Source organism: Eptesicus fuscus, chromosome 21, assembly GCF_027574615.1.
Source record: "Eptesicus fuscus isolate TK198812 chromosome 21, DD_ASM_mEF_20220401, whole genome shotgun sequence".
In the NCBI taxonomy this organism is placed as follows: domain Eukaryota; kingdom Metazoa; phylum Chordata; class Mammalia; order Chiroptera; family Vespertilionidae; genus Eptesicus; species Eptesicus fuscus.
In genome coordinates, this window is record NC_072493.1 from 7,722,006 (window position 1) to 7,746,039 (window position 24,034).

A 24,034-nucleotide genomic window follows, 5' to 3' on the forward strand; every position below is an offset into this window, starting at 1 on the left:
GGCGTCGAGGGCGGAAGGGGCGGAATCCTCCAATAACCTCTTCACAACGCTGCCACGAGCGTGCGAATTCAACCACGACCCCTCACTCCACGACTGTGACGGGCCCTCGGTGCCGGCCCGCCCCTCCCTCGCCCAGCCCCTCGCGCTAACTGCCACGCCTCTCTCCTCACGCGGCCCTGCCCCTGCTGGCCCCGCCCGTCCCGCTTCCAGGGAGCCGAGCGGAGCCGAGTGGCGGGTCGAGCGGGAACGAGCGAGCACAGTCCGGCTGAGCGGCCGAGAGCTCAAGGGCCCGAGCAGGACCCGCGGGGCCGAGCAGCCGAGCCGAGCGGGCTCGAGTGCAGCCGGGTGGAGCCGAGCGGGACCGAGCGGGGCGGACGCAGGGGCGGCCGCCATGAAACGGGACCGGCTCGGCCGCTTCCTGTCGCCTGGGGCGGCGGGGCCGCGCAGGGGCTCGGGCGGCAGCTGCGGCGGCGGCCGGACCCGGGGCCGCCCCTCCCGCGGCAGGCCGAGCGTGGACGAGGCGCCCCTGGTAGCTTCCCGGCTGGGTTGGGGGCCGGCGCGGGCCTGTGGGGACGCGGGCGAAGACGGCGCCGACGAGGCAGGTAGGTTCAGCCAGCCGCCCGGGACCACGGCCCGGGGCCTCTCTCCCCGGCGCCCTTGGGCCGCTGGAAGGCAGGCGGAGCCTCCCTGGCGCCCGCGCGGGGTGATGTTTCGCAAGACCCGACCCTGCCTGCCCACGGAGCTCGCAGTTAACGCTCGAGCTCTGCGGCCGGATGGGCCTGGGCTGATCCTAGTCCGCGCTGTGGTCTGCAGCCTGAGGTCATTGCTGACCCTCCCCAGCCTCAGCTGCCGGCTCATTCGCACAGGACCAGTGGGTCCGGTGCGGTGAGGGCCCCCTGGCCCGGGTCTGTGCCTCCGCACTGGGTGCCTTTGCCCTCGGCTTCATCCTCACGCGGCAGACGGACCCAGACAGACGGGAGGAGCTGGACACCCCCTTCACTTCTGGTCTCAGGATGAAGTTTCCAGCTTCCTTTATGAACTGACACAGTTGTGGAGGCATTTATTTATTTAAAAACTATTTGTTAAGAGTTTTCTTTGGGAAAAAATTTTACTGAGCTATCATTGATATAGAGCATATTAGTTTCAGATATGCAACACAATACTTTGATATTTGTAAATATTGTGAAATGAACACCAGTGTCTAGTTAACATCCATCATCTCACAACATCTCATAACATCCATCATGACTTTTTTTTTTATGCTGAGAACTTTTAAGCTCTACTCCCTTAGCAAGTTCCACGTGTACAATTATAGTCAATTATAATTAGCGTTGTTAATTATAGTCACATTCCCTTTCTTTTATCAGTGGAAGTTTGTACTTTTTAAAAGATAAATTTTTTTTATTGATCTTGGAGAGGGAGGCAGAGATAGAAACATCAATGTTGAGTTGACTTTGGTGTATGGCATAAGATAGTGGTCTAGTTTCATTTTTTTGCATGTGGCTTTCCAGTTTTCCCAACACCATTGTATATTCTTGGCTCCCTTGTCATAGATTAATTGACCATGTTTGCATGGGTTTATTTCTGGGTCTTCTGTTCTTCCACTATGTCTGTTTTTATGCCAATGCTATACTGTTTTGATTAGCTTTGTAATACAGTTTGAAATAAGGAATTGTGATGCCTCCAGCTTTGGCTATTTGGGGTCTTTTCTGGTTCCATATAAATCTTAAGATTGTTAGTTCTATTTAGTTAAAAATGCTGTTGGACCTGGCTGGATAGCTCGTTTGGTTAGAGCGTCGTCCGGATACATCAAGGTTTCAGGTTCAGTCCCCGGTCAGGGTGCTTACAAAAGGCAGCTGGTCCGATATTTTTCTCTCACATTGATGTTTCTCTCTCTCCCCTCTCCCTTCCTCTCTCTCTAGAATCAATGAAAAATATTTCATCAGGTGAGGATTTTAAAAAAGGCATCAACCAATGAATGTAAAATAAGTGAAACAAATCGATGTTTTTCTCTCTCTGCCCCTACCCTTTCCCCCTCCCTCCTCCCTCCCTCTCTCTCTCAAAATCAATTTTTACAATGCTATTTGAATTTTGATAGGGACAGTGATGAATCTTAGATGGCTTTGGGTAGTGTGAACATTTTAACTATGAATTCTTCAAATTCACAGGATATTTTTCTGTTTGTGTCTTCAATTTCTTTCATCAGTGTCTTACAGTTTTCGGTGTACAGGTCTTTCACTATCTTGGTTAAATGTATTCCTAGGTATTTTATTCTTTTTGATGCAATTGAAAATTGGATTGCTTCCTTAATTTCCCTTTCTGATAGTTTGTTAGGGCTGATTTTTGCACATTGACTTTGTATCCCTTACTGTGACTTTACTGGCCACGTGGCTCCCCTCCTGGAGCTTGTGTCTTGTCTGGCCTGACTTAACATCTCCTGTGCTTGCCCAGGAACAGGCCGGGCTCTTGCCATGGGGCACTGCCGCCTCTGCCACGGGAAGTTCTCTGCACGGAGCCTCCGCAGCATCTCTGCCCGGGCACCTGGGCAGATCTCTGAGAGACCACCCCCAGGGGAGCGCGTTTTCGTCAGGGACTTCCAGCACCTGCTGGGGGTGGCCATCCACCAGGACCCAGCTTTGTCTCAGTTTGTCTGCAAGAACTGCCACGCCCAGTTCTACCAATGCCACGGCCTCCTCAAGTCCTTCCTGCAGAGAGTCAACGTGTCCCCGATGGGCTCCCGGAAGCCCTGCACACAGTAGGCGCTCCCTCCTTTGCTCATTTGGGGGTGCTCAGGTTAAGCCCCATGTACTGTGCTGTTCTTGGCACAGGAAGTGCCTGGTGGGAGCCTGTGCAGTGGGGAGGCCATGGTGCGGTTGCAGTGGTCACGTGGAAGCCCCGGAGCGACTGGTGTGGGAGGCGAGGGCCGAGAAGGCTCTGAGTGTAAGGAGACAGCATGGAGGGGCAGGGTCAGCCCACATGCGGGAGAGAGCGGGTAAAGGGAGCGAGCCTGCCCCCCGCTTGCTGCGGGGCCCCACTCATGTCCATGCTGATCCTTTGCAGGGTGGGTGCCCAGCCCCCAACAGAGGCCGAAGAGGGAGCGTGTCTGGGTGAGTGTCCCCGTCCCTGGAGCATGGGGTATAGGGGGCTTCCCGTGGGCTGGGTGCTGACCGGCCACGGGGCTGCTGTCTGTGCCTTTCCTCAGTGGACCTGATCACATCAAGCCCGGAAGGTCTGCGTGGCCTGGTGGGGTGGGTGCATGGACACGCGGCCAGCTGTGGGGCCCTGCCTAGCCTCCAGAGGACGCTGGCCTCCGAGTACTGCGGTGTCATCCAGGCCGTGTGGGGCTGCGACCAAGGCCACGACTACACCATGGACGCTGACCCCAGCTGCGGGGCTCTCCTGCTGGACAGCGCATTGGCAGTCAAGTGGACATGGGACAAGGAGACGGCCCCACGGCTCACCCAGCATCAGAGGTCCAACCCCACTGGGGCTACCCCTCCGCGCTCCCAGGGCGGAGCGACCACAGCCTGGACTGAGACGGAGACGCTGCCCAACACGGATGTGATCCAGCCCCCTTCAGATGGCAGCCCTGTGGGGCCTGGGCCGAGCCCCCTGCCTCAGTCAAGCCTGCCCCCAAGTGGGGCTCCAGGTAGGAGCTTCTCTGGGCTGTTAGACCAGGATTCCTACCCCGGAGCCAGCAGGGCCCTCGCAGGAAGTGGATGTCTGCACGTGTGGGCAGTGGTGGCTCACTGTGCCTGTGAGGCGCACTCCTCTGCTGTCCCCTCACCGCCTGCTCCGGCCAGGGCACGAGGGAGGAAGAATGGGGCCTTGTTGCAGGGTGTGGGGGAAGAGGACAGCTGAGCCTCTGAGGCTGTTCGGGTCATTACCCCAGTGGGACCAGTGAGAACAGGCTCCTTTGCTGCGTGGTGGGGAAACAGGCCCTTGGGGTGGTGGTTATTTAGGGGCATCACGTTAGGCCAGGCCGGCTCCTGCCTGTCGGCTGCCATGTGTGCCCCTGTCTGCAGTGGGCGCTTGGCCACTTGAGTGTGAGTCCTTTCAGAAAGCGCCTTCCAGCCACAGGATGGCTTGGAGAGGGAGTTGCTCAGGCTGGAGGAAGCGGGGACTGTGCGGAGGGCCCGTAGGGCTGCACGGCTATTTACACTGCATGCAATACTTGATAACAGTGATGTTTTTAAATGTCCTGAAACATTCATGACATGTGAGTCATCCCACCCTGAAACAGCTGGATCGGAACCTCTGGGGAGGAGGTTGGCAGCTGTGACTGTCGCTGGGTATCGGGTGCTCAGCGCTGCCTGTGCTGGACACGGGTGGCCTGTGAGCTTGGCAGTGTTGGGACCTTGCGGGGGAGGGAGCTGGGAGGTGGGTGGGATTTGAGGCTGGAGGACCCCAGGCTCACCACAAGGAAGGCCCTGTCAGATGGCCATGCCTCCTTGCTGGGAGCCCTGCCTACGCACCAGTTGGTAACAGGAGCCTTGTTCTTTGTTTCTCAGGGCAGTTGGGTGAGAAGCAGTTTCCATCTTCATCCTCGGATGATCGGGTAAAAGACGAGTTCAGTGACCTTTCTGAGGGGTGAGAGAAGAGTGGGTTTAAACAGCCTAAAATTTCTCCTTGGAAAACCAAACTCTACCATCCTAGGGGCTCGCTGTCCATGTCCTGGCCAGGGGTGCTTCCAGGCTTCTCGGTCCTGATCAGGGGCTTCCTGGGTCCCAGAGGGTACCCCGCTGATGCAGCTACCAGGCAGCAGGACCTGCGTGTGCGGAGCTCCTGGGAGGGTCCCTTGGGCACCCTCTGCTGCTGCCGCTTGTCTCCTTCCGGCCTTAGTTCTGTGCTGACCCCACGTTCCTAGAGCAGATGATGCAGCTTCTGGCCCTTTGTCATGGCATGCGTGTGACTGGGGCTGTCTGCTCCTGGGCCACCACCTGCCGCTGAGCCAGGAACCACTCAGACCCTTCCAGCCTGACCCCACTAGCTGTGGCTGGAAGGCAGATGCATCCTTGTCCATAGAGTAGAACCGTTTTTAGTGCACCAATGACCAAGGTTCCGGAAGAACCCGAGGGTATGTGCTAGAAACACCCCTGGGACAGGAGTGGCCGGGGGCTGTCTTGCAGCCTCGAGCTGTTCTCTGACGGGTGGTGGCCGAAGGGGAAGGCCATGGCGAGACAACAGAGTGAACAGTGATTCATACTTCAGGGCAAAGGTTACAGGCAGAGAGCTTTTTCTGGCCTTTGTGACCTTTGAAATGGCTGACAGCTGACCTGTCAGACAGGTGTTCACAGGATGAGGCGATGTTCTGAGCGTCCACTTAGAAGCCCACCACCTGCGGGGTCTTCACACCCGCCTGGGGCCTCCTTGGAGAGGTGCCTTCTGAGTTTGGGGTCCTGATGTGAGGAGAGCATGTTAGGAGATGGGATAGAGATTGGGGGGTTTTAGGTTTCTTTCAACCTTTCAGAACTAAAACATGGACTATGGGGATCTGTGTGATGTCTTCAGGCAGGAAGTCGCATCGGATCTGTCACCCACGCAGAGCTTTGCTAAAGGCTCTCTCTTCTGTCCTAGGGACTTCCTGAGTGAAGACGACAATGACAAGAAGCAGAACACCCAGTCCTCAGATGAGTCCTTTGAGCCTTACCCCGAAAAGAAGTAAGTGGGTCTTGGTGCAAGGCCTGGGGCTGGTGTCCATCAGGGAACTGGATGCCACATCTGTGCTCCCCGCACATGTTTTGGGTCAGCCCGCCAAGTCCAGTGCAGTGTGGCTTCTGAGTGAGCTGAGGCCTTTCCCAGGACAGCTCTGGGACCTGGCCTCAGTGTCATTCGTGAGGCAGCTGATGTCCAGGTGAGGATGGCAGGAGCCCCATGGGCATGACCCAGCCTCGTTTTGGAGCTCCTTGCCTTCCTTGCGCCAGTCCTGCTCACGGCCACACCACCCTGCCAGCCTCTGATTCCTGCTTTCTTTCTGCTCTTGGTGTTGAGTCTCTGGGGTTGGACTCAGCCCTGCACTTGTTCGCAGCTCTGCCTCGGGCACCAATTTCTATGCCACTTCCTTGTTGAGGAGCTTCTATGACCTTGTGTTGACCTCTTTTCAAGGACTTGTCTCTGCAGGTAGAACGTAGGATCCTGGCAGGAAGGGACGATTTTTACTTGTGTCACTTTCTTCCCAACCCTGTGCCCAGGAACCCCCAAACCCTTGCAGTTGTCGATGCCCGACATGGGCACTGTCCTTCAGCATTTATTCCACAGCAGTGAAAACAAGCACACACCATCAGCCAAGAAAACGCAGAGACCGATTGAGAAGCAATCACGAGTTCTTTTCCTTTAAGTTCTGACATGGGTTACGGAGAAACAGGACAATAGGGACTATAGGCGGCTCTGGCGAGAGATCAGTCAGTGTGTAGCCCTGAGGCCCCCCCTTCCCACGCCCCACCTCTGAAACCCACAGGCTCCCTGAAGCCTCCTGCTCTCTGCAAATGTAGTCCACGGTGGGAGGGAAATGGCAAATTACCTGTCAGTGCAGCTGAGAGGTGCCTATGCCACTGAGAAGAGGGTAGAGGCCAACGATCAGGGGACACGCAGCCAGGTTCAAAGCACAGTTACTTGAGACAAAGAGAGGAGAAGCCTATGGAGTCATCAAAAAGGTTCTTTTAATATTCTCGTTAAAGGGAGGACAATTACAATTCTTCCTTAAATTTTGTGGTAAAATACACATAAAGTTTGCCATTTTTAAGTTCAGTGGCATTAAGTACATTCACAATGTTGTGCAATAATCACCACTATTTACAAACTTTTCATCACCCTGAGCAGAAACTCTGTACACATTAAGCAATGACTTCGCTGTCCTCCTCCCCCCAGGCCCTGACAACCACTTGTCTAGGTACCGATTCTAGGGATCTCAGTAGAATTATATTTGTCCTTTTGTCACTGGCTCCTTTTGAGATTTACCATATTATAGCCCGTGTCAGAGCTTAACCACATCTTGGGTTGTTTTTCACCTTTTGGTTATTGTGAATAATGCTCTAAACACTGATGTATAGTCATTCTAATGGGTGAGAAGTGGTACCTCATTGTTAATTTGCTTTGCATTTATCTAATGATTAGTGATGTTGAGCATCTTTTCACATGCTTTTTTTTTTAAAGAGAAAAACATCAATTTGTTCTACTTATCTATGCATTCATTGGTTGATTTTTGTATGTACCCTAACAGGGATAGAACCTGTAACCTTGGCGTATCAGGATGACACTCTAACCAGCTGAGCTACTCAGCCAGGGCCACATTCATGCTTATATCTTCTTTGGAGAAATGCCCTCTCAAATCCTTTGCCTATATTTTAATTGGGTTGTCTTTTTGCTGTTGAGTTATAAGATAGTTTTTCCTATTCAGTGCGTTATCTTTTTCACTCTCTTGGTCATGTCATTTGGTGTGCAAGTTTTAATTCTGAAGTCCAGTTTACCTATTTTTACTTTTGCTGTCTGTGCTTTTGTGTCATATTTAAGAAACCATTGCCAAATCCAAGATCATGAAGCTTGACTGCTGTTTTCTTCTAAGAACTTTCTAGTTTTAGCTCATATTCAGGCCTTTGATCTAATTTTTGTATGTAGCATACATTAGGGGTCTAATTTCTTTCTGCGTGTAGATATTGTTTCCCAGCATCTTTGTTGGAAACTGTCCTTTCCTTAGAGAATAGTCTTGGCACCCTTGTTGAAAATAGTTGATTGTACTTTTGAGGGTTTATTTCTGTCCTCTTAATTCTATTCAATTGGTCTATCCCTCTGTCTTTATGCAAGCATCACACTGTTTTGATTATTGTAACTTTGTACCAAATTTTGTAATCAGGAAGTTGAGTCCTCCATCAGTTTTTCAAAATTGTTTGGCTATTCAGGTCCCTTGAAATTCAATGTGAAATTTAGGATTTTTTTTTCCTGCTAAAAACATCATTGGGATTTGGATAGAGATTGAATCTGTAGATTGCTTTGGGAGAAGCATTGTCATCTTAATATTGTCTTCTAATCCACGAATATGGGATACCTTTCCATTTATTTAGGCCTTTAATTTCTTTCATCAGTGTTTTGTAGTTTTCAGTGTACAAGTCATTCACCTCCTTGGTTAAATTTATTCCTTATTATTTTTGATGTGATTGCAAATGAATTTTCTTAATTTCCTTTTTGGGTTTGTTGTTAGCGTGTAGAAACAGGACTGGTGTTATGTGCTGATTTTGCACCCCGAAACTTTGCTGAATTAATTTTGTATGGGGACTCTGTAGGGTTTTTTGCATATAAAATCATGTCATCTGTGAATAGAGGTCATTTTCCTTCCTTTCTAATTTAGATGGCTTTTATTTTTTTCTTGCCTAATCTCTCTGGCTGGGATAACAATATTATTTTCTTGATCTCAGAGGGAACTTTTCAGTCTCTAACCATTGAGGATGATGTCAGCTATGGCTAGTCACATATGGCCCCAAGTGCTCCCTTCTATTTCTTTTTAACTTTATTTTAATTATAACATATTTATTGTTGAAAAGTATTACAGATGCCCCTCCCCCCTTTTTAAAGATTTTTTTATTTTTAGAGAGTAAGGAAGAGGGAGAAAAAGAAATATAAATTTGAGAGCGAAACATTGATGGGCTGCCTCCTACACACCCTTAGGCATGTGCCCTGATGAGGAATCAACGAGCAACCTTTGGGTACACAAGATGATGCCCAAATGAGCCACACCAGCCAGGGCTCCCTTCCATTTCTGACCAAGTTCCTTAAATGTCTGGGTCCAAAAAGGAAAACAAGTACATTCTCTAAACTTTTAACAGACCCTACTGGTCCCGCACAAAGTCCCCATGGCCCACTCTGGCCTCAGTGGCAGAGCTGAAGAATGGGGGGTGGCAGCTGGTGGAGCACACAGAGCACTCTTCCCAGAGACAGCACTTGCCCCTCAAGGACTTCTGGTTGCTGGGAGTCTCCCATCAGGGTCCAAAGTTCCACAATTGTTGAATCTGAACTTTTTTCTAGCTCAATGGTTGTTTTGGTCCAGGGACTGACCCCTAAAGCTTCTGTATCCCACCATTTTCCGTGGTATCTCCAGTGTTTGGTTTTGATATTTAAAATAGGACTAAGACTTCAGTCCTAAAAACCCACCCCTGTAGTCATCGTCCCTGCACTTGGCCCTCCCATGGGGGCAGTACCGGGTATTACCTCCTGAGTTGTTCTGGCTTTGGTGGCTGACAGTCCTGTTCAGGGCACCCAGTTAGCACATAGACTGAAGCAGGCTAGCCCTGGAAGCTGAACCATATCAGAGAACATGAAGGAAAGTGAGATCCATGTACAGAGGTCAGACATATCACTGCATCTGATTTACTTTTTTCCCCCAGAGTCTCTGGTAAAAAGAATGGAAGCAAAGAAGCCAAGAAGCCTGAAGAACCAAAAATCCGAAAGAAGCCTGGACCGAAGCCAGGCTGGAAGAACAAGCTCCGCTGTGAAAGGTGAGGCCGGGTGTGGGCTGTGCTGCCGGGTGTGTGGCCAGGGCGGCAGCTCCATGGTGCCCTGTGTTTTAGGGAGGAGCTGCCCACCATCTACAAGTGCCCATATCAAGGCTGCACAGCTGTGTACCGAGGGGCTGATGGCATGAAGGTAAGGAAGGTGCTATTGAAACCAGGGCAGGAGTCTACAGGAGCAGGAGGAGGTGTCAGGTGCAGACTCACCCAAGGGTGCATGAACCTGGGGAAATGGAGATGTGAAGCAGCCCCCCCATTGCCATGCTCCGTGGGAGGATGCACCAGCCTTTGCTCTTGGGAAAGCACCTGTCTTCAGTGAGGAATGGTGGGATCTGTCCCTTCGAGGGTGGTGCACAGGGCTCAGAGGCGGCAGGTGCTGCGTGGTGGGTGAGCTGCTGTCCAGGCCCAGCCCAGCACTCAGGGCCTCACTGTTCCCCTGCAGAAACACATAAAGGAGCACCATGAAGAAGTCCGCGAGAGGCCCTGTCCCCACCCTGGCTGCAACAAGGTGTTCATGATTGACCGCTACCTGCAGCGGCATGTGAAGCTCATCCACACAGGTGCATGCCCTGACCCCCTCGTGGGAACAGCCCCCAGGGTCCCCATCTTGGCCTCGTAGGTAGTGTGTTGTTCGTGGGCTGTAGTGTTGGCAAGTCAGCTCAGTTGGTCAGTGTGGAACTGGCAGCAAAGAAATCCCAGTGCCTTTCTGTGCATGTATCGTGGGGGGGTTTCTAAATTTAAAAAAAAGTCATGCTTTTGGGATAAGAGGAAGCCACATGCATTGTAGAAATGGTGAGACATAAAAGCTCAGAGGCAGCCACCACTGTCAGCTCGAGGGCCACTGCTCTGTCACAACCTGGGCTGCTACAGATTCATCGTTTTCATGGTGTGACCCACACCACCCATGTCAGGAAACACAAGAACCACACATACACCTACTGTCCAGGATCGGAATCGGACGTATAGTTTGACCATTTGGTTTCTTGGTCAAGAGTCTAAGAAACGGATTTCCAAGATGGGTGCTCCCCTGGTGGGTCCAATGTGGAATAGCAGTACCTGAGACCTGTGATGTGGCTTCCTCTCAGAATCAGTGCTCAAGTAGGTAGAGGGCCTTCTAGGACGTTTAAGAAAACTGGCTTCCAACGTGTAGTGGATTTAGAGGAAGCTCCAGACATGAGTTGGAGGGCTCCGCTAATGATTTGTATGATAGTTGTCTTTCATCCAAGTAAAATCAGGTCAGCAAGGTCCACTGCCTGGGCACTGAGTGTAGAAAGTACGCAAGGTGGGCCTTCTGGGGCCTGTGCTCACCTGTCTCTCCTCAGAGGTGCGGAACTACATCTGTGATGAGTGTGGACAGACCTTCAAGCAGCGGAAACACCTCCTCGTCCACCAGATGCGTCACTCGGGAGCCAAGCCTCTGCAGTAAGTGTGGCCTGGTGTCTCCTTGTGGCCACACTGGCACCCAAATCCTTGCTCACTTTCCCCTGTCCCCTAGGTGTGAAGTCTGTGGGTTCCAGTGCCGGCAGCGGGCATCCCTCAAGTACCACATGACCAAACACAAGGCTGAGACTGAGCTGGACTTTGCCTGTGACCAGTGTGGCCGGCGGTTCGAGAAGGCTCACAATCTTAACGTGCATATGTCCATGGTCCACCCTCTGACGCAGACCCAAGACAAGGCCCTGCCCCTGGAGCCACCACCCAGGACCACAGAGGGTCAGGCTGTGAAGCCTGAGCCCACCTGAGGGTGCTCAGCACCTGAACTCAGCAGGTGGTAGGTGGGGTTGAAGGACAACTTTCATAGTTCCTCCCATGAGACCTGAAGGCGCAGCTTGGCTCACTCTGAGAGACCCCATGCTGAACCTCACCCCTGTGCTGGAAGGTGGGGGGCTCAGTGCAAGGCCGAGGTAGCCTTTCTGCATCCATTCTGGGACCAGCAATTTATTTTCCTATAAACATGGACTTGGGGCCAGATACAAATTTTAAATAATTGAGTCCTGTTCCTCACGCAAGCAGTCACGGAGATTCGTAACCCACTTTTTCGTGCAACAAGAGCTCCACATTATGCTCGTAATAAATTATTTACAAAGGAATAGTGCGTGTGCAGGTCCAGTCAGAAGAGGAAGGGCTCCTGAGAGAGGCCAGTGTCCTGCATGGCCCGCTGCCTGCTCAGGAGGGCAGCACTCACTTCAGGGTCACAGTCTCCACGAGTGGCCAGCAGCTGCAAGAAAACACCATGCTCAGTGCAGCACAGACCCAACACCAAGGCACGGGGAGGGAAGCTGGTGACCAGAGCTGACCAGAAAGTGGCCAAGTGTTGGACCCCCGCATCCTCACACTTGTATAGCGATTTGGATTTATAAACAAACAACATGGTGAACATTTGGGCGTTACCTCTGCCACGTTAGAGAAGCTCGCTCTGGAGCACCGAGGTATTGATCGCAGCAGAAAAAGACGAGCTTTTGTTATCAGGCCAACAGGGCAGCCCTAGAGAGGACAGAGCAACAGTCAGGTGCCCACACGTGTGCCAGGAGGGGTCATCACCTGAGAGCTTGCCTGTGGGCCTGTGGGATGTGCCATCTGCCCCTTGGGTTGTAGGATGTAGGCACGTGAGATGTACCAATTGCCTGTACAGCCCACCCTTTCACCTGCCTGGCCCTGGAGCTCCTGGGTCCTGCTGGCCCGAGTTGCGAGTACACCTGTCTCCCCGGCTACGAAGAGGCAAAGCAACTTCAGATACATGTCCACAGCAATGTGCAGGAAGGCATCGTCCTGGGTGAGGGCGTCTTCGTCAAAGTAGGAGAGGAGGCTGATGGTGAGACTAGATGTCAGGTGACACCAAGACCTCCCAGAGATAGGTACAGTTGGCACAGGAAGTTCCAGGCCACCTGTGCCATTTGGAGGGAGACCCACCGTGGTCAGGAAGGCCCCGGTGTGTGAGCTCCTCCTGTGAGGGACAGACAGCATGTGGTCTGACCAGAACAGGGAGTTACCTGTAGAAGGCGACTGGCAGCAGCCTGACATGCTGGTCCGGGGCCAGGAGGAGGAGGAGGTGACCCAAGCCAGCATCTGCAACCCAAGGGGCTCAGTCAGCCCTGGTCGCCACCCCCCAGGACCGGTATCTTCAGAGGACCTTGTGTACCTCTGTGGGCCAGGCAGGTGGACCCCACATGATAGCTCAGTACCACCCTGGGGTCCTCGGTGCTCCACTAAATTCTTTTATACGCTTTTGTCCTGATGAAAATGTAGGGGTTTATATGCTTTGCAAGAAGATAACCATTTGAAAGTTGCTTCTGAAGGCACTCAAATGTCAGGGGTCACAGTCTGACCCTGCTAGGTCAACTGTGCTCCTGGACAATGGCAGATGACTAGGAGACACAGGCCACCATCCATTTGCTAACAGGTCTCAGTGGATTTCTTACCTGTCTCTGTCAACTGAAAGAGCGGCAGCCAGGGCACTTTCCTCTTCTCCAAATACTCCAAGATCTCGGCACAAATGTCCAAAGCCGTCAGGCAGTTGGCAGCCTGTGACCCACAGAAGAGGAGGAATGACTTGGACGGCAGTGGCTGCAGAGCTGAATGTTCCCGCTGGGTTCAGAGCTGGGCACACATGGGGCAGAGGGACAACCCTCTTCACAGAAGGGAGCCTTTCCTTGTTAACAGTGTTGCTTGAGGGCCTCTGATGGAGGGAACTCCAGCAGGAGGAGGTGGCCAGGGACCCTGGGGCCCAAGTGCTGAAGTAAGACATTAAAGGCCCAAGGCCGAGGAGCTTCTACTCCAGTGAGCACAGGACTCCACCCTCCACCCTGACCCAGGAGGGCTGGGCACCTGAGGACCTGCAGTTTCAAGCAACCTGGGGAAGAACCCCGAGACATGAGGGATAACATACGTGTGGGGTCAGATGTGTCGACAGCAGGCCCATCAAGGAAAAGAAAAACAGGACAACCAGTAGCTGCAAATACAAACAGGGACACTTGCAACGTGAAGTCATCTGTGCTGTCCCCACAGAATAGTCATAGGTGTGGAACGCAGCATTCCTCATCACCACTTACAGGCCCAGGGCACAAATCTTTCCTCTAAGTGGATCTTCTCAGAAAGAAAAATTTCCAATCACTTTTAAGCAGAAATTAATTGTGTAAACTTATTACTGACTGGATCATTTTTATGCCTCTTTAAACCAGGCTATTGCCAGGGGTCTCCCTGGCGTGAGTGTCCCCACCACAGGTAGCTCTTCTGTGCAGCTCAGCCTCGTTCCCCAGCTTTGTGTCCAGAAATGTTTGTAAAACTCTGGTGGTAAACCCACAGGCTACAACCCGCCTCTCTGACCCTGACCCCAGGCACACCAGGCGGGATGGCGCCTCTGTGGCCCAGTCCTATCCCCTTGGTACACCAGGCCTTTCAACAGAACCACCTGAAAACAATCATGGAAGAATCTTATTTGTAGGTGTTTTACTTTAAATTATAATCACCAAAAATACATTGGCTAAGCAACTGATTTAATTGCACAGCAGGTGGGCCCGTGCTGAGCTGACAGGTGGCCTCTAGTGCCCTGGGGACAGACAGTCCCACAACGCCCAGTAGGGACAGTTCAAGGTGCCAGCCTGAACTTGGAGCACCTGCCCTCCGCTGCCCTGTCTCGGCCGTGCCTAACTGGTGCATGTGAACCGAGGCCGTGGAGACGGACACCAGGTTCCAGCCCTGCCCTGGGTTGTGATGTGAATGAGAGAAAGATCAATGAAAGACTTCAGAAATGAAACTAAGATATTCTTTTTAGTAATAAACTTGACAGTCATATGAAATCTTAAACCCAGCAAATTTTACTTTCAAATAAAGTGTCAGAATCTCCAAACTGCCTGTCTGTGTGTGCTTGGGAAAGCTCCGTCATTAAGTGAGCTGAGAAACACTGACAACGGGCCTGCTGGGGAGGGAAAGTGAGAGAAGAGCTGTCCTTGCCTCCTCCGTGGGGCAGCGCAGCCTCTCCAGGCCTCTCCTCAGACTCCCTTTCCCAACTTGTTGAATCGCAAAGTGCAGTGCAGCAGCGGAGACCCAGGCCGGGCCCGGGGTGGGAGACACTGTGTCAGGGGACTCTGTGTCGGGGGACAGGAGGCTGGGAAGAAGAGAGAGGTGTGTCATCACAGGAGCCTGACAATCAAGTCACCACTGAAAAACCTAAGGTCTTTGTTCCCAAAACAGTCATAGTGCAGACCCACCCACCTAGGGTGAGCAATGAGGGGCTCAGAGTCAGCAGGAACAGTCTGCAGAGCCCAAGCTTGTCATGGGCTCATCCTTGGTTTAGGGTCCAGTTTCAGGTTTCAGCATGCCTGTGCCCTGGACACGAGCACAGTAGGGCCTGACCAGGGCACTGGTCCCAGTGCCTGAGCTGAGGCCCATGGCCCAGTCTGTGGCTCGGACCCTATTCTGACTGCGGTGCTGCTCAGAAAGGTTCTGTGGCAGGTGAAAAAGAGGCTGGAAATTCATAATGGGATGGAATGCACTATCTACTCTGTCGAGTTAGGTTGGTGGGCAGGACTTGCCTTCCTTGTTTCCTGAACAGATTTGGAGCACCCTGACCCTGCAGGGAGACAGGTGCACATCAGGGATAAAAACGCGAGTCACAGAAATGAAAGGCGGCTAGATGGGGACTCGAGATTCCTTCGATGACCTCACAGCACCCGACATCCAGCAGGATACTGGAGACCATCAGTCCCAGGAGAGGGAGTCAACCAGGTCACTCAGGCCCAGAAACCTAAGCAGGGTTTAACTGATAACTTAGGCTGAAATCGGTCTTTCCCAAAACATTCCTGAATTCTCACTCAGGGACCTGTCAGATCAGTTCTACCGCTCCCCTTTCACATGGGTCCTGTAGCAACTGCCCACAAGGCACCCTGTGAACACCCCAAGGTATCCATGGAGATAACCCAGAGCACTTTCTCCCCACGCCCCACTGTCAGCACCCACCTGCTGGCAAACTGCCAGGCGTCACACAGCCTCTGCAGCTCTCGGGGCAGCGGGCTCTGGAAGCATCTCCACCGACAGAGAAGCTCGGGCTCTAGGCGCTGCCACCACAACTGGTGGAGAGAAAGGTCACAAATCAACAGATGAGGGCCCTGAGGTTTAGGCAAGAGAGGTATGTCCACTCCACCAGCTGACACCACCCCCAGCCCGCTCACACCTATCTAACACTTCAGAAGGTCATGGGCAACCTCTCGTGCACTCCATCTCAGGAAGGCTTAGAGCTGTTCCGTGGGGCACCCTCATCTGCCTGTGCCAAGGACATGGGTTGGAAACCAGAAGCCTTGCCTAAAGTGGTGCCTGTACGTGGAGTCAGCCACACTGTCCAATAGCTCAGCCAGTTCCCCAATATCCCCGCTGAGAAACACAGGACAGGCCACCCACTGAGCTACAGGTGAAATGCCACTATTGCCTGTAAAGTAGTTCAAGTTCCACGCTGTGAGTGTCAGAATCCAATGAGATGGAGAAGGGAGAGAGAAAGCTGGGTTGTCAGGATGCTAAGACAGCCAGTAACGCACCCAAAGGTCCCACCCAAGGCCACTGGCCGGGGCTGAGGTAGCCTCTGTTCTCCATCCTGAGACAGCAGCCAAGATGGAGATTCAGCAAACACAAAGTTACACCCACAGGAGAGCACAGGCCGATACCGTCCGTCCAACCTCAGCCAACGCTGAACAGACAGGTGACTGAGCCAATGCCCAGGCACATGGTGGGAAGGCTGCTCCTTCACACTTGCAGGTGTCCATGCTGCCCAATGCAGGCGCAGGCTGGCAGCCAGGGGGACCTGTCACCCCACCTGTGTCCTGACATATTCTCCCTACCCCCACTTCTCCCCAAGTTTTTTCTCTTGAATTATAGTAAATGGGATATGATTTTAGTGGGAAACAGACAACACCCCCAGCAGAAGAGCTGGGCCTACCAGAGCAGAGGTTAAAACCAAGGGGCACTCGGTCTGACAGGAGGTCAGGATCTGGTCGGCTGTCAGGGCGGGGTCTCTGCTTCGTGAGCAGGCCTGGAGGAGCCCCTAGAGAAGAGAATGTACCAGAAGTTTAGCGGTTTGCACGTAAACCCAAGCCCTGAAAGACACTGTGGCTTCCCAGCAGCACCAGACACGAGGCTCCTGAGTGGCCAGGTGGGAGGTAGAGGGAAAGGGAATTACCCTGAAGAAGTGGACGGTAATGTCGTGTGTCAGGGCACCTCCGCGGGAACACAAATTTCTCTGAAAAATAGTACAGGTCAGTGAGAGAGCAGCCAATGGTGGGAGGATGAGGATGGTGTCTGACAGGTGGAGGTGTGAAGACTGCTGCCCTTTCACAGCACCACCACAGACCCTGGAGGGCTGCCCCTGCTCACTGCCTTTCCACACTTACCCTCTGAGCAACACGATTTCCCCCAGCCTGCCCGCTCTGGTGCCAACACGGGGTGGGGTCCTCCAGGCAGCCAGGTGGCCGGGTACCCAGTGAGGCAGGGGAGCAGCTCTGTGTGCTGGATGGAACCCTAGTTCAATCTCTAGTCATAGCTGTGCTTTTCCAAAAACTAGAAAAATATCTCTGGGGTAGAAGCTGTTCCCTGAAGTGAGCAGGGGACACTTTTGTCACCTTACTGACCCGCCTAGTAAGATCAGAGCCCCCGACACTGAGCCACCTGCAAAATGGAAGGAAACGGTGCCACCTGGTAGGCAACACTGTGGTCACAGCATCACTGAGAGTCAAAAATTGAAAGAGAAATGCATGGTGAGCGAATGGTTTGCAACTCTCATGGGTCCAAACAAGGCCGGGGACGGTCCTGTGGAGGAGGGAGCGAGCCCGCGCCTGCATTCACTGGCCTGTGTTGGTGGTGGGCGAGGGCTTGCACACCCAGCTCCAGCCAACACAGCTCCACATCCCACATGGTCAGGACCTGCACCGTGGCAATTACTAGTAGCTCCAAGAGGCCACAGACACACTCATGAATTCAGGAGCCAGCCCTGAGTGACCAGATCGCGCCTCCTTCCTGTGTCCCGAGGTCACTTGCACGGCACTTACCAGCTCAGAGTTGACCAAGTGGAAGAACTCGGCGCAGTCTGGGGTGGCTGGTTGTTCTGCCCGGGGGTTGCCGACAAGAACAGACGGAGGGAGTCCGAGAAGGATTCTTGGAGAAGAGGCAGTGCATCAAGGGTGGAGGCATCACTTAACTTTGCTTCTCGAGAACTTAGGTCTCAGGGCTGCAAGGACCCTTCCAACTCACTCTTGGAACCAGAGTGTGGTCTGCAGCCCCCACTGTCCTCAGACTGGGGCTGGCTGAGCCACTGAACCCTATGATAGACACTCAAAAGATGTGACCCAAAACCAAAATGTAAGTTACCTAAGAAGTAGGGTACCAGTCTAAGTAACTGGAGGGTTCCAGCATTTCATTCTCTGAGCACACAGGGTCTTCCTTATTTTGATATGAGTTTTTTTCAACATTTTGATACTGGGTCTGAGCAGAAAGCTTTACTCCCAAGTGCTTTTCATATCTCCAGGCCCTGCTCTCCATGGAACCCCAAGAAGAAGCCACCACAGGCTGGGGAGCAGGGGGCTAAAATGAATGACAGACTCCAGTGCTGTTACCTTTTGTACATGAGTAGCTCCCGCTGTCTCTGAAGGCACGAAGCCATGTCCCACCCGCCTGCAAGAGCCTGGAGCCGGCTGCGGAAAATCCTGAAGAGGAAGTGTCCCCGAGACTGAGCATGGCCGTGGGGCACCACTGGGCCCTGTTCCAGGTCAGCAGCCATCTCCTAGAAAAAAGCAAGGCTGAGACGCTCATGCATTTTCATCTCTGGTTCCAAGTGGTTCTCTGTCCCCAAATGTGAAGGCAGAGAATCCTTGGGGCTTCCTGTCTGCCCCAGTGAGGAGCCTGAAATGGGCTTGGGAGAGAGGTCTCCTCAGGGCTCAGGATAAGTGGGATAAGCCTTTTTATGTGAAATCATTAGAAAGTTGCAAAAATAAGACTAGCACAAAGAACACCTTTACCCAGACTGACCCACAGTTAATGTTTTATTCATTTATCATTTGCTCTTACCCTACACATACAGTGTGGGGGCACACATGTGAGGATGAATTACTCAGGTGAGGACTATACATAGCAGACACTTGATAAATGCCTCAGTGCACACACACAGTGTCCTTAACATGCCCCATCTAATCACTGCCCACCTCACATGTCTACTCGGCTGTGTCTGCCTTCTTCAGTCACACAGTCATGAAGGATGCGGAGAACAAGAGGTCAAGGTGGGTCAGGGGAATCGGGTCTCTTTTTTGTGGGGTTTTCACTCATTTGTTAAATTTTCCCAGTGCTCTAAACCACAACCTCCATGTTTTCCTTTCCATTCCTATTTCCTAAATCCAGGCACTTTGAGAGGCAGCAGGAATGCCACCAGGAAGCATGAAATCCACACACAAAATCCTATAGAACAGAACGTTGTGCATTTCTGCAGGCAGGTTCCCATGTACACATGGATGAGGAGGCAGGTGTGCTCAGATCCTGACCCTTATGCCTGAGGGTCTGAGGCCAGCAGGCATGTTGACTACACCTGCTCTCGCTCTCTCCGTGCTCCTGCACAGGTGACAGAGCCCGCTGCCAGCCGACCCTGTGACACTCTGTGAACTGTTGATCCTCTGAAGTGATTGACATCACTTCTCAGAGCCCGACACCCAAATGGAACAGCCAAGAGTAAAGCAGAAAACAGTGCGGTAGCACCTGTGTTATCATCAAAGTTGGAATTTTCTTAATTGCCTCTATTTTCAGAAATGTCCTGAAGCCTGGAGACGATGCCAGCATCACAGCTTTGGTTTCTGTTTCCATCATGTGCACTGGACTCGTTCACAGAGCACCTGTCACCCTGGGTCTCAGCCTCTGTGTGTGTGATGCAAGTTTTCATTCTGCTCAGTTGCCTTAGGACCCATTATGGATATTCATAATAAATACCTTAGTAACAGAAGGCTTAATGCAATAAACACACTGGATTTTGCACCTTCTAACTCACCTGCAATCTTGAAAAAATATCTCGATTTCCCATGTAGCCACCAAGAACCAAATCAGAATTCTCAGAGTGGTCACAACTCCTTGAACTGAAACAAAAACAAAGTAAAAGCCTCCTGAGTATCTCCTAATTGTGCTGGAGCGCCTGCTTCCCCTGCCTCCAGAGTGGTGTGTGGTCACAGGAACTAACAAACAACAAAACCTCTGGTAACAGAATACTAGCAACACAAATCCAGTAACATATAAAAACAGTTATGTACCATGACCCACTGAGACTTATCCCAAGGACACAAGGCTGGTTCAACATCCATAAATCAACTAATATAATACACATCCCATATAATAAAAGGCTAACATGCAAATTGTCCCCATGACCAGGAGTTTGACCGCATGTTCAACCAAGAGTCGGGGCCGGCTGGCCAACTGTCCACAGCCCCTCCCCTGGCCGGCCCCGCCCATCACCCCCCCACCCCAATTGGAGGGGCAGGCAGAGCCAGCAGGCCAACCACCCATGCATGAATTTGTGCACCGGGCCTCTAGTATCAATAGAAAAACAAAAACCATGTGGTCATCTCAATAGATGTAGATAAAGCATTAGACAAAATTCAATACCCTTTCAAGATTAAAAACACACAAGCTAGGAGAAAGGAACTTCCTCAACCTGATAAAGAGCATTTATGAAAAAGACACAGTTAACCTCACACTGAATGATGAAAAACTGAAAACTCCCTCCTGAGATCAGGAACAAGACAAAGATGCCCTCTCTCAAGACTTCCATTCAACACGATAGTGGAAGTTCTAGCCAGGACAGTTCAGCCAGAATGAGAAAAGGTATCCAGATGGAAAGAAAAAATTAAACCATCTCTATTTCCAGATAGCATGAACTTATATATAGGAAATTCTAAAGAATCTACAATAAAAAACTATTAGAACAAATAAATGAGTTCAGTAAAGTTGCAGGATAGAAAATGTATATAAAAAAATCAGTTGTATTTCTATATACTAGCAAGGAATAATAAAGAAATGAAATAAAGACAATAATTTCATTTACAATGGTGTTAAAAAAGAATAAAATACTTAAGGATAAATTTAACCAAGGAGGTGCAAGACTTATATGCTGAAAACTGTAACACACTGTTGAAAAAAATTAAAGACCTAAATAAATGTAAAGACATCCCATGTTCATAGATAGAAAGACTCAGTGCTGTTAAGACAACAATGCTGGGGGTGGGGGTGGGGAGAGAGGTAGAAGAGAGTAAAGGGGGGACAAATGGTGATGGAAGCAGACTTGACTTGGGGTCGAGAATCCGCAATACAATATACAGATATGTACTACAGAATTGTACCCCCGAAACCTACATAATGTTATCAACCAATGTCACCCTGATAAATTCAGTAGTAAAGGAAAAAAAAAGATAGTAAAATACTACTCAAATTCATCTACAAAGACAGTGCAATCCCTATCAGAATCCTAGATCATTTTGTAGAAAGTGACAAGCTGATGCTAAAACTCAGATGGAATTGCAAAGGACCCAGCCAAAACAATCTTGAAAAAGAACAAAGTCAGCCCTAGCTGGTGTGGCTCAGTTGGTTGGGGCGTCATCCCATACACCAAAGGGTCGTGGGTTTGATTCCCGGTCAGGGCACATACCTAGGTTGTGGGTTTGATACCAGTTGGGGTGACTACAGGAGGCAACCCATCGATGTTTCTCTCTCTCTCCCCGCAAAGGTCAATGAATGTGCCCTCAGTTATGGATAAAAAAATTAAGTGGCTTGGTTTATATAATATAAAAAAATAAAAAGAACAAAGTTGGAGGACTCACATTTCCCTATTTAAAACTTAGTACAAACTACAGTAATCAAAACAGTGTGAGGCTGGCAATAAGGATGGACCTGTAGCTCAACAGAAGAGAGTCCAGGAAAAAAACCCTCCCAAGTGCTATCGACTGATTTTTGACAAGGGCACCAAGACCATTCAATCGGGAAGGGACACTCTCCCCAACAAAGGTGCTGGGGGAACTGGACATCCACAAGCAGAAGAATAAAGTTGGATTCCTAACATACACCACATACAAAATTTAACTCAAATGGATCAAAGGCCTAAACATAAAAGCTGAAACTAAAAATAAATTGGGCTTCATAAAAATGTAAAACTCTTATGCATCAAAGTACTCCATTGAGGAGTGAAAACATGACTTACAGAATGAGAGAAAGTATGTGCAACTCATATGTCTGATAACGATCTGGCATCCAGTACATATAAAGAACTCTTACAACCCAATAAAACAAATAACCCAATTTAAAACGGGCAAAGAATCTGAACAGACATTTCTCCAAAGAAGATACACTAATGGTCAACAAGCTAATAAAAAGATGTTCAACATCATTAGCCATCAAGGAAAAGAAAATAAAAATCATAATGCAATATATCACTACACACCCACCAGGATAAATATTATCAAGAAGTCAGGTAACAACAGTGTTGGTGATAATGTGGGAAACTGGAGGGAAATAAAAATATTCCTACAACTACCCAAATTAAAACTAAGATGCTTTTTGGCATCAGCATTCCTGACCTTTGACAGAAGTCCATCAGAACGTTGACAAGGATGGTGCACGCTGTCTCCAGGTCTCCATCACAGCCCCCTGCAGCGGAGGGCATGGGGACGAAATGCTCACGGATGGCCCACTGGTGGAAGTCCCGCCTGCAAGCACATACGAGGTCTGTGCTGTAATGTCTGCAAGCAGGAGCTCCCACAGTAAGAAATGAACCCCAGTGAGGGGCACAGCAACCTGCTGAGCTGGGACAGAGGCTGAGGACTCCTCCCAGGATGCCTGTGAGCTGCCCAGATCACAGCACAGGTGTGCAGATGTGGACAGCTGCCCTTAGGAAGGTCTGAGGACAAACTACCAAAAGCACCAAGCCACCGGCACTGCCGTCAGTGAAGGAGCCAAACCCGAGCATGAGTGGGCAAGGAGCCACAGTGATCATCCCGTGCTTTCTCCTTCTGAAACCTGTGCAGACATATCTGAGGAAGGAAACCCCAGGACAGGTGCAAGTACAGTGTCCACATGCGGTGGCTCAGGGACACTGATGGCCATGGACCCTCACCAGAAAGCTGACCCTTCTCTTCCTGCTGGAAAGAGGTCAGGAAGGGCCGAGACCCCAGGGCACCTGAGCACAGGTGCAAAGCCCTCCCAAAGCTGGCCTGGCACCAGGAAAAAAAGAGTGAGTTGCTGTTTTCACTGCCACAGCCTTTTCCTTTTCTCATTATTTCTGTTAGTTCTGTCCAGAATCTGACATCGCAAGACAAGTCTGGGGACAGACATTACTCCATGTGACTGGGGTCTCTGATCTCACAAAGCTCAGTGAGACTCCAGGACCCTGTTCCTTGTCCTCAACTGCTCCCTTGGGCTCCCGTGCCCTCCCTGACCTCTGTGCCCCAAAACCCATGGCCCTGTCAGCACCCCACTTGCATGCCCAGAACCACACATTGGACCTCCCAGTGGTCTCAGTAATCAGCTTTCACACCTTGATTGACCCACTCTTGGAACCATCCCCTCACAGCCAGCACTCTGTGGGGCACATGCCCAGCCCTCTGCCTCCTCCATGGGCTGCATGTGTTCTTCCCACATGGACAGCGGACGCAGGGCCAGCAGATACCAGCTGAGCACATGGTCGGTCAGGCCCCACCTGGGGAACTTGTTTGCTGTCCCGCTGCCCCTTCTCTGGGCACTTGCTCTCACAGCCCTGCCTGGTGCCTTCCGAGAGCACATTCCTGCCTCTATCCACTGTCTACATGCCTGTCCCAGGCCACACAGGGGTCAACTCTGTGTGGTTCCTTTGCCAGACCGACCTGTCAGGAGTGTCAGGGGCGAGGTGCCACGTGGGCAGGAGTGTCTCATTTACAAGGCATCCCCAGCTGCTAGAACATTCTAGAAGTATCTAGCAAACAGCTCAATGTTTCTTGAGTAAAGGAGTGAATGAAATTGTGCTCACAGATGTGTTAAACTAAACATTAAGGATATAATGACAAAACTCAAGACTTTAAGACAATGTAGAAAACCATAAAACATTTTGAGGGCAGAATGCATTAAACACTTACCTTTCTATGTCTGAAAGAGAGTCCACTTCCGGGTGAATCTCCAGTTCCAGCTGCACCCAGTCTCTGTAAGTTAACTGAGAGGAGGACCAGCTGGGTGCCACAGCGAGGATGGAACCCAGAAACCACAGGTCGTTTCCCAATAGTCCCACAGGCTAGCACCCTCACATGGTCAGAGTAAACTACCTCACGCCACCTCCCACTGCTGGACGGCGGTGCCAGCCCCAGGTCCTGAGAAGAACTGCTCTGTTGCTTTGTTTAACTGTGCATGGGAAGCTACTAAGACAGGAAAACTGGACTGTTAAGTGGAGTGCTCCACACACTGCAGGTATGAGCAGTGGCCTGTGGCATCTGCAAACCTCTCAGGCTGCCGCTCAGCAACACCGGGAAAGAAGTCACTCTTTAGTTCCGGGAGCTGGGTAGTAACCA

General features: G+C 51.2%; 2 protein-coding genes across 3 annotated transcripts in view; one reads left to right on the plus strand and one right to left on the minus strand.

Annotated features, from left to right (window-relative positions):
- Positions 1-159: 159 nt before the first annotated feature.
- On the plus strand, positions 160-11,587 carry ZNF276 (zinc finger protein 276). Of its 2 annotated transcripts, XM_028143369.2 has the most exons (12): positions 160-602; positions 1,923-1,946; positions 2,452-2,755; positions 3,061-3,107; positions 3,203-3,649; positions 4,512-4,590; positions 5,578-5,661; positions 9,375-9,485; positions 9,558-9,633; positions 9,940-10,057; positions 10,820-10,919; positions 10,993-11,587. In XM_028143369.2, exons 1-12 carry the CDS (start codon positions 392-394, stop codon positions 11,237-11,239), a joined length of 1,848 nt encoding a protein of 615 aa, XP_027999170.2. In that variant the 5' UTR covers positions 160-391; the 3' UTR covers positions 11,240-11,587. The 2 variants fall into 2 exon arrangements, with proteins under 2 accessions (XP_027999170.2, XP_008138236.2); XM_008140014.3 differs by lacking the exon at positions 1,923-1,946.
- A 20-nt stretch (positions 11,588-11,607) lies between these two features.
- The window catches only part of FANCA (FA complementation group A), a 39,094-nt gene continuing 26,667 nt past the window's right edge, over positions 11,608-24,034 (minus strand). The window contains 15 exon segments of the mRNA XM_054710424.1: positions 11,608-11,772; positions 11,775-11,981; positions 12,147-12,303; positions 12,488-12,563; positions 12,917-13,019; positions 13,384-13,446; positions 14,448-14,601; positions 15,453-15,562; positions 16,423-16,527; positions 16,663-16,722; positions 17,528-17,633; positions 18,092-18,258; positions 19,507-19,591; positions 22,079-22,207; positions 23,609-23,682. Of these exon segments, the coding sequence (XP_054566399.1) occupies positions 11,608-11,772; positions 11,775-11,981; positions 12,147-12,303; positions 12,488-12,563; positions 12,917-13,019; positions 13,384-13,446; positions 14,448-14,601; positions 15,453-15,562; positions 16,423-16,527; positions 16,663-16,722; positions 17,528-17,633; positions 18,092-18,258; positions 19,507-19,591; positions 22,079-22,207; positions 23,609-23,682 (1,761 nt within the window).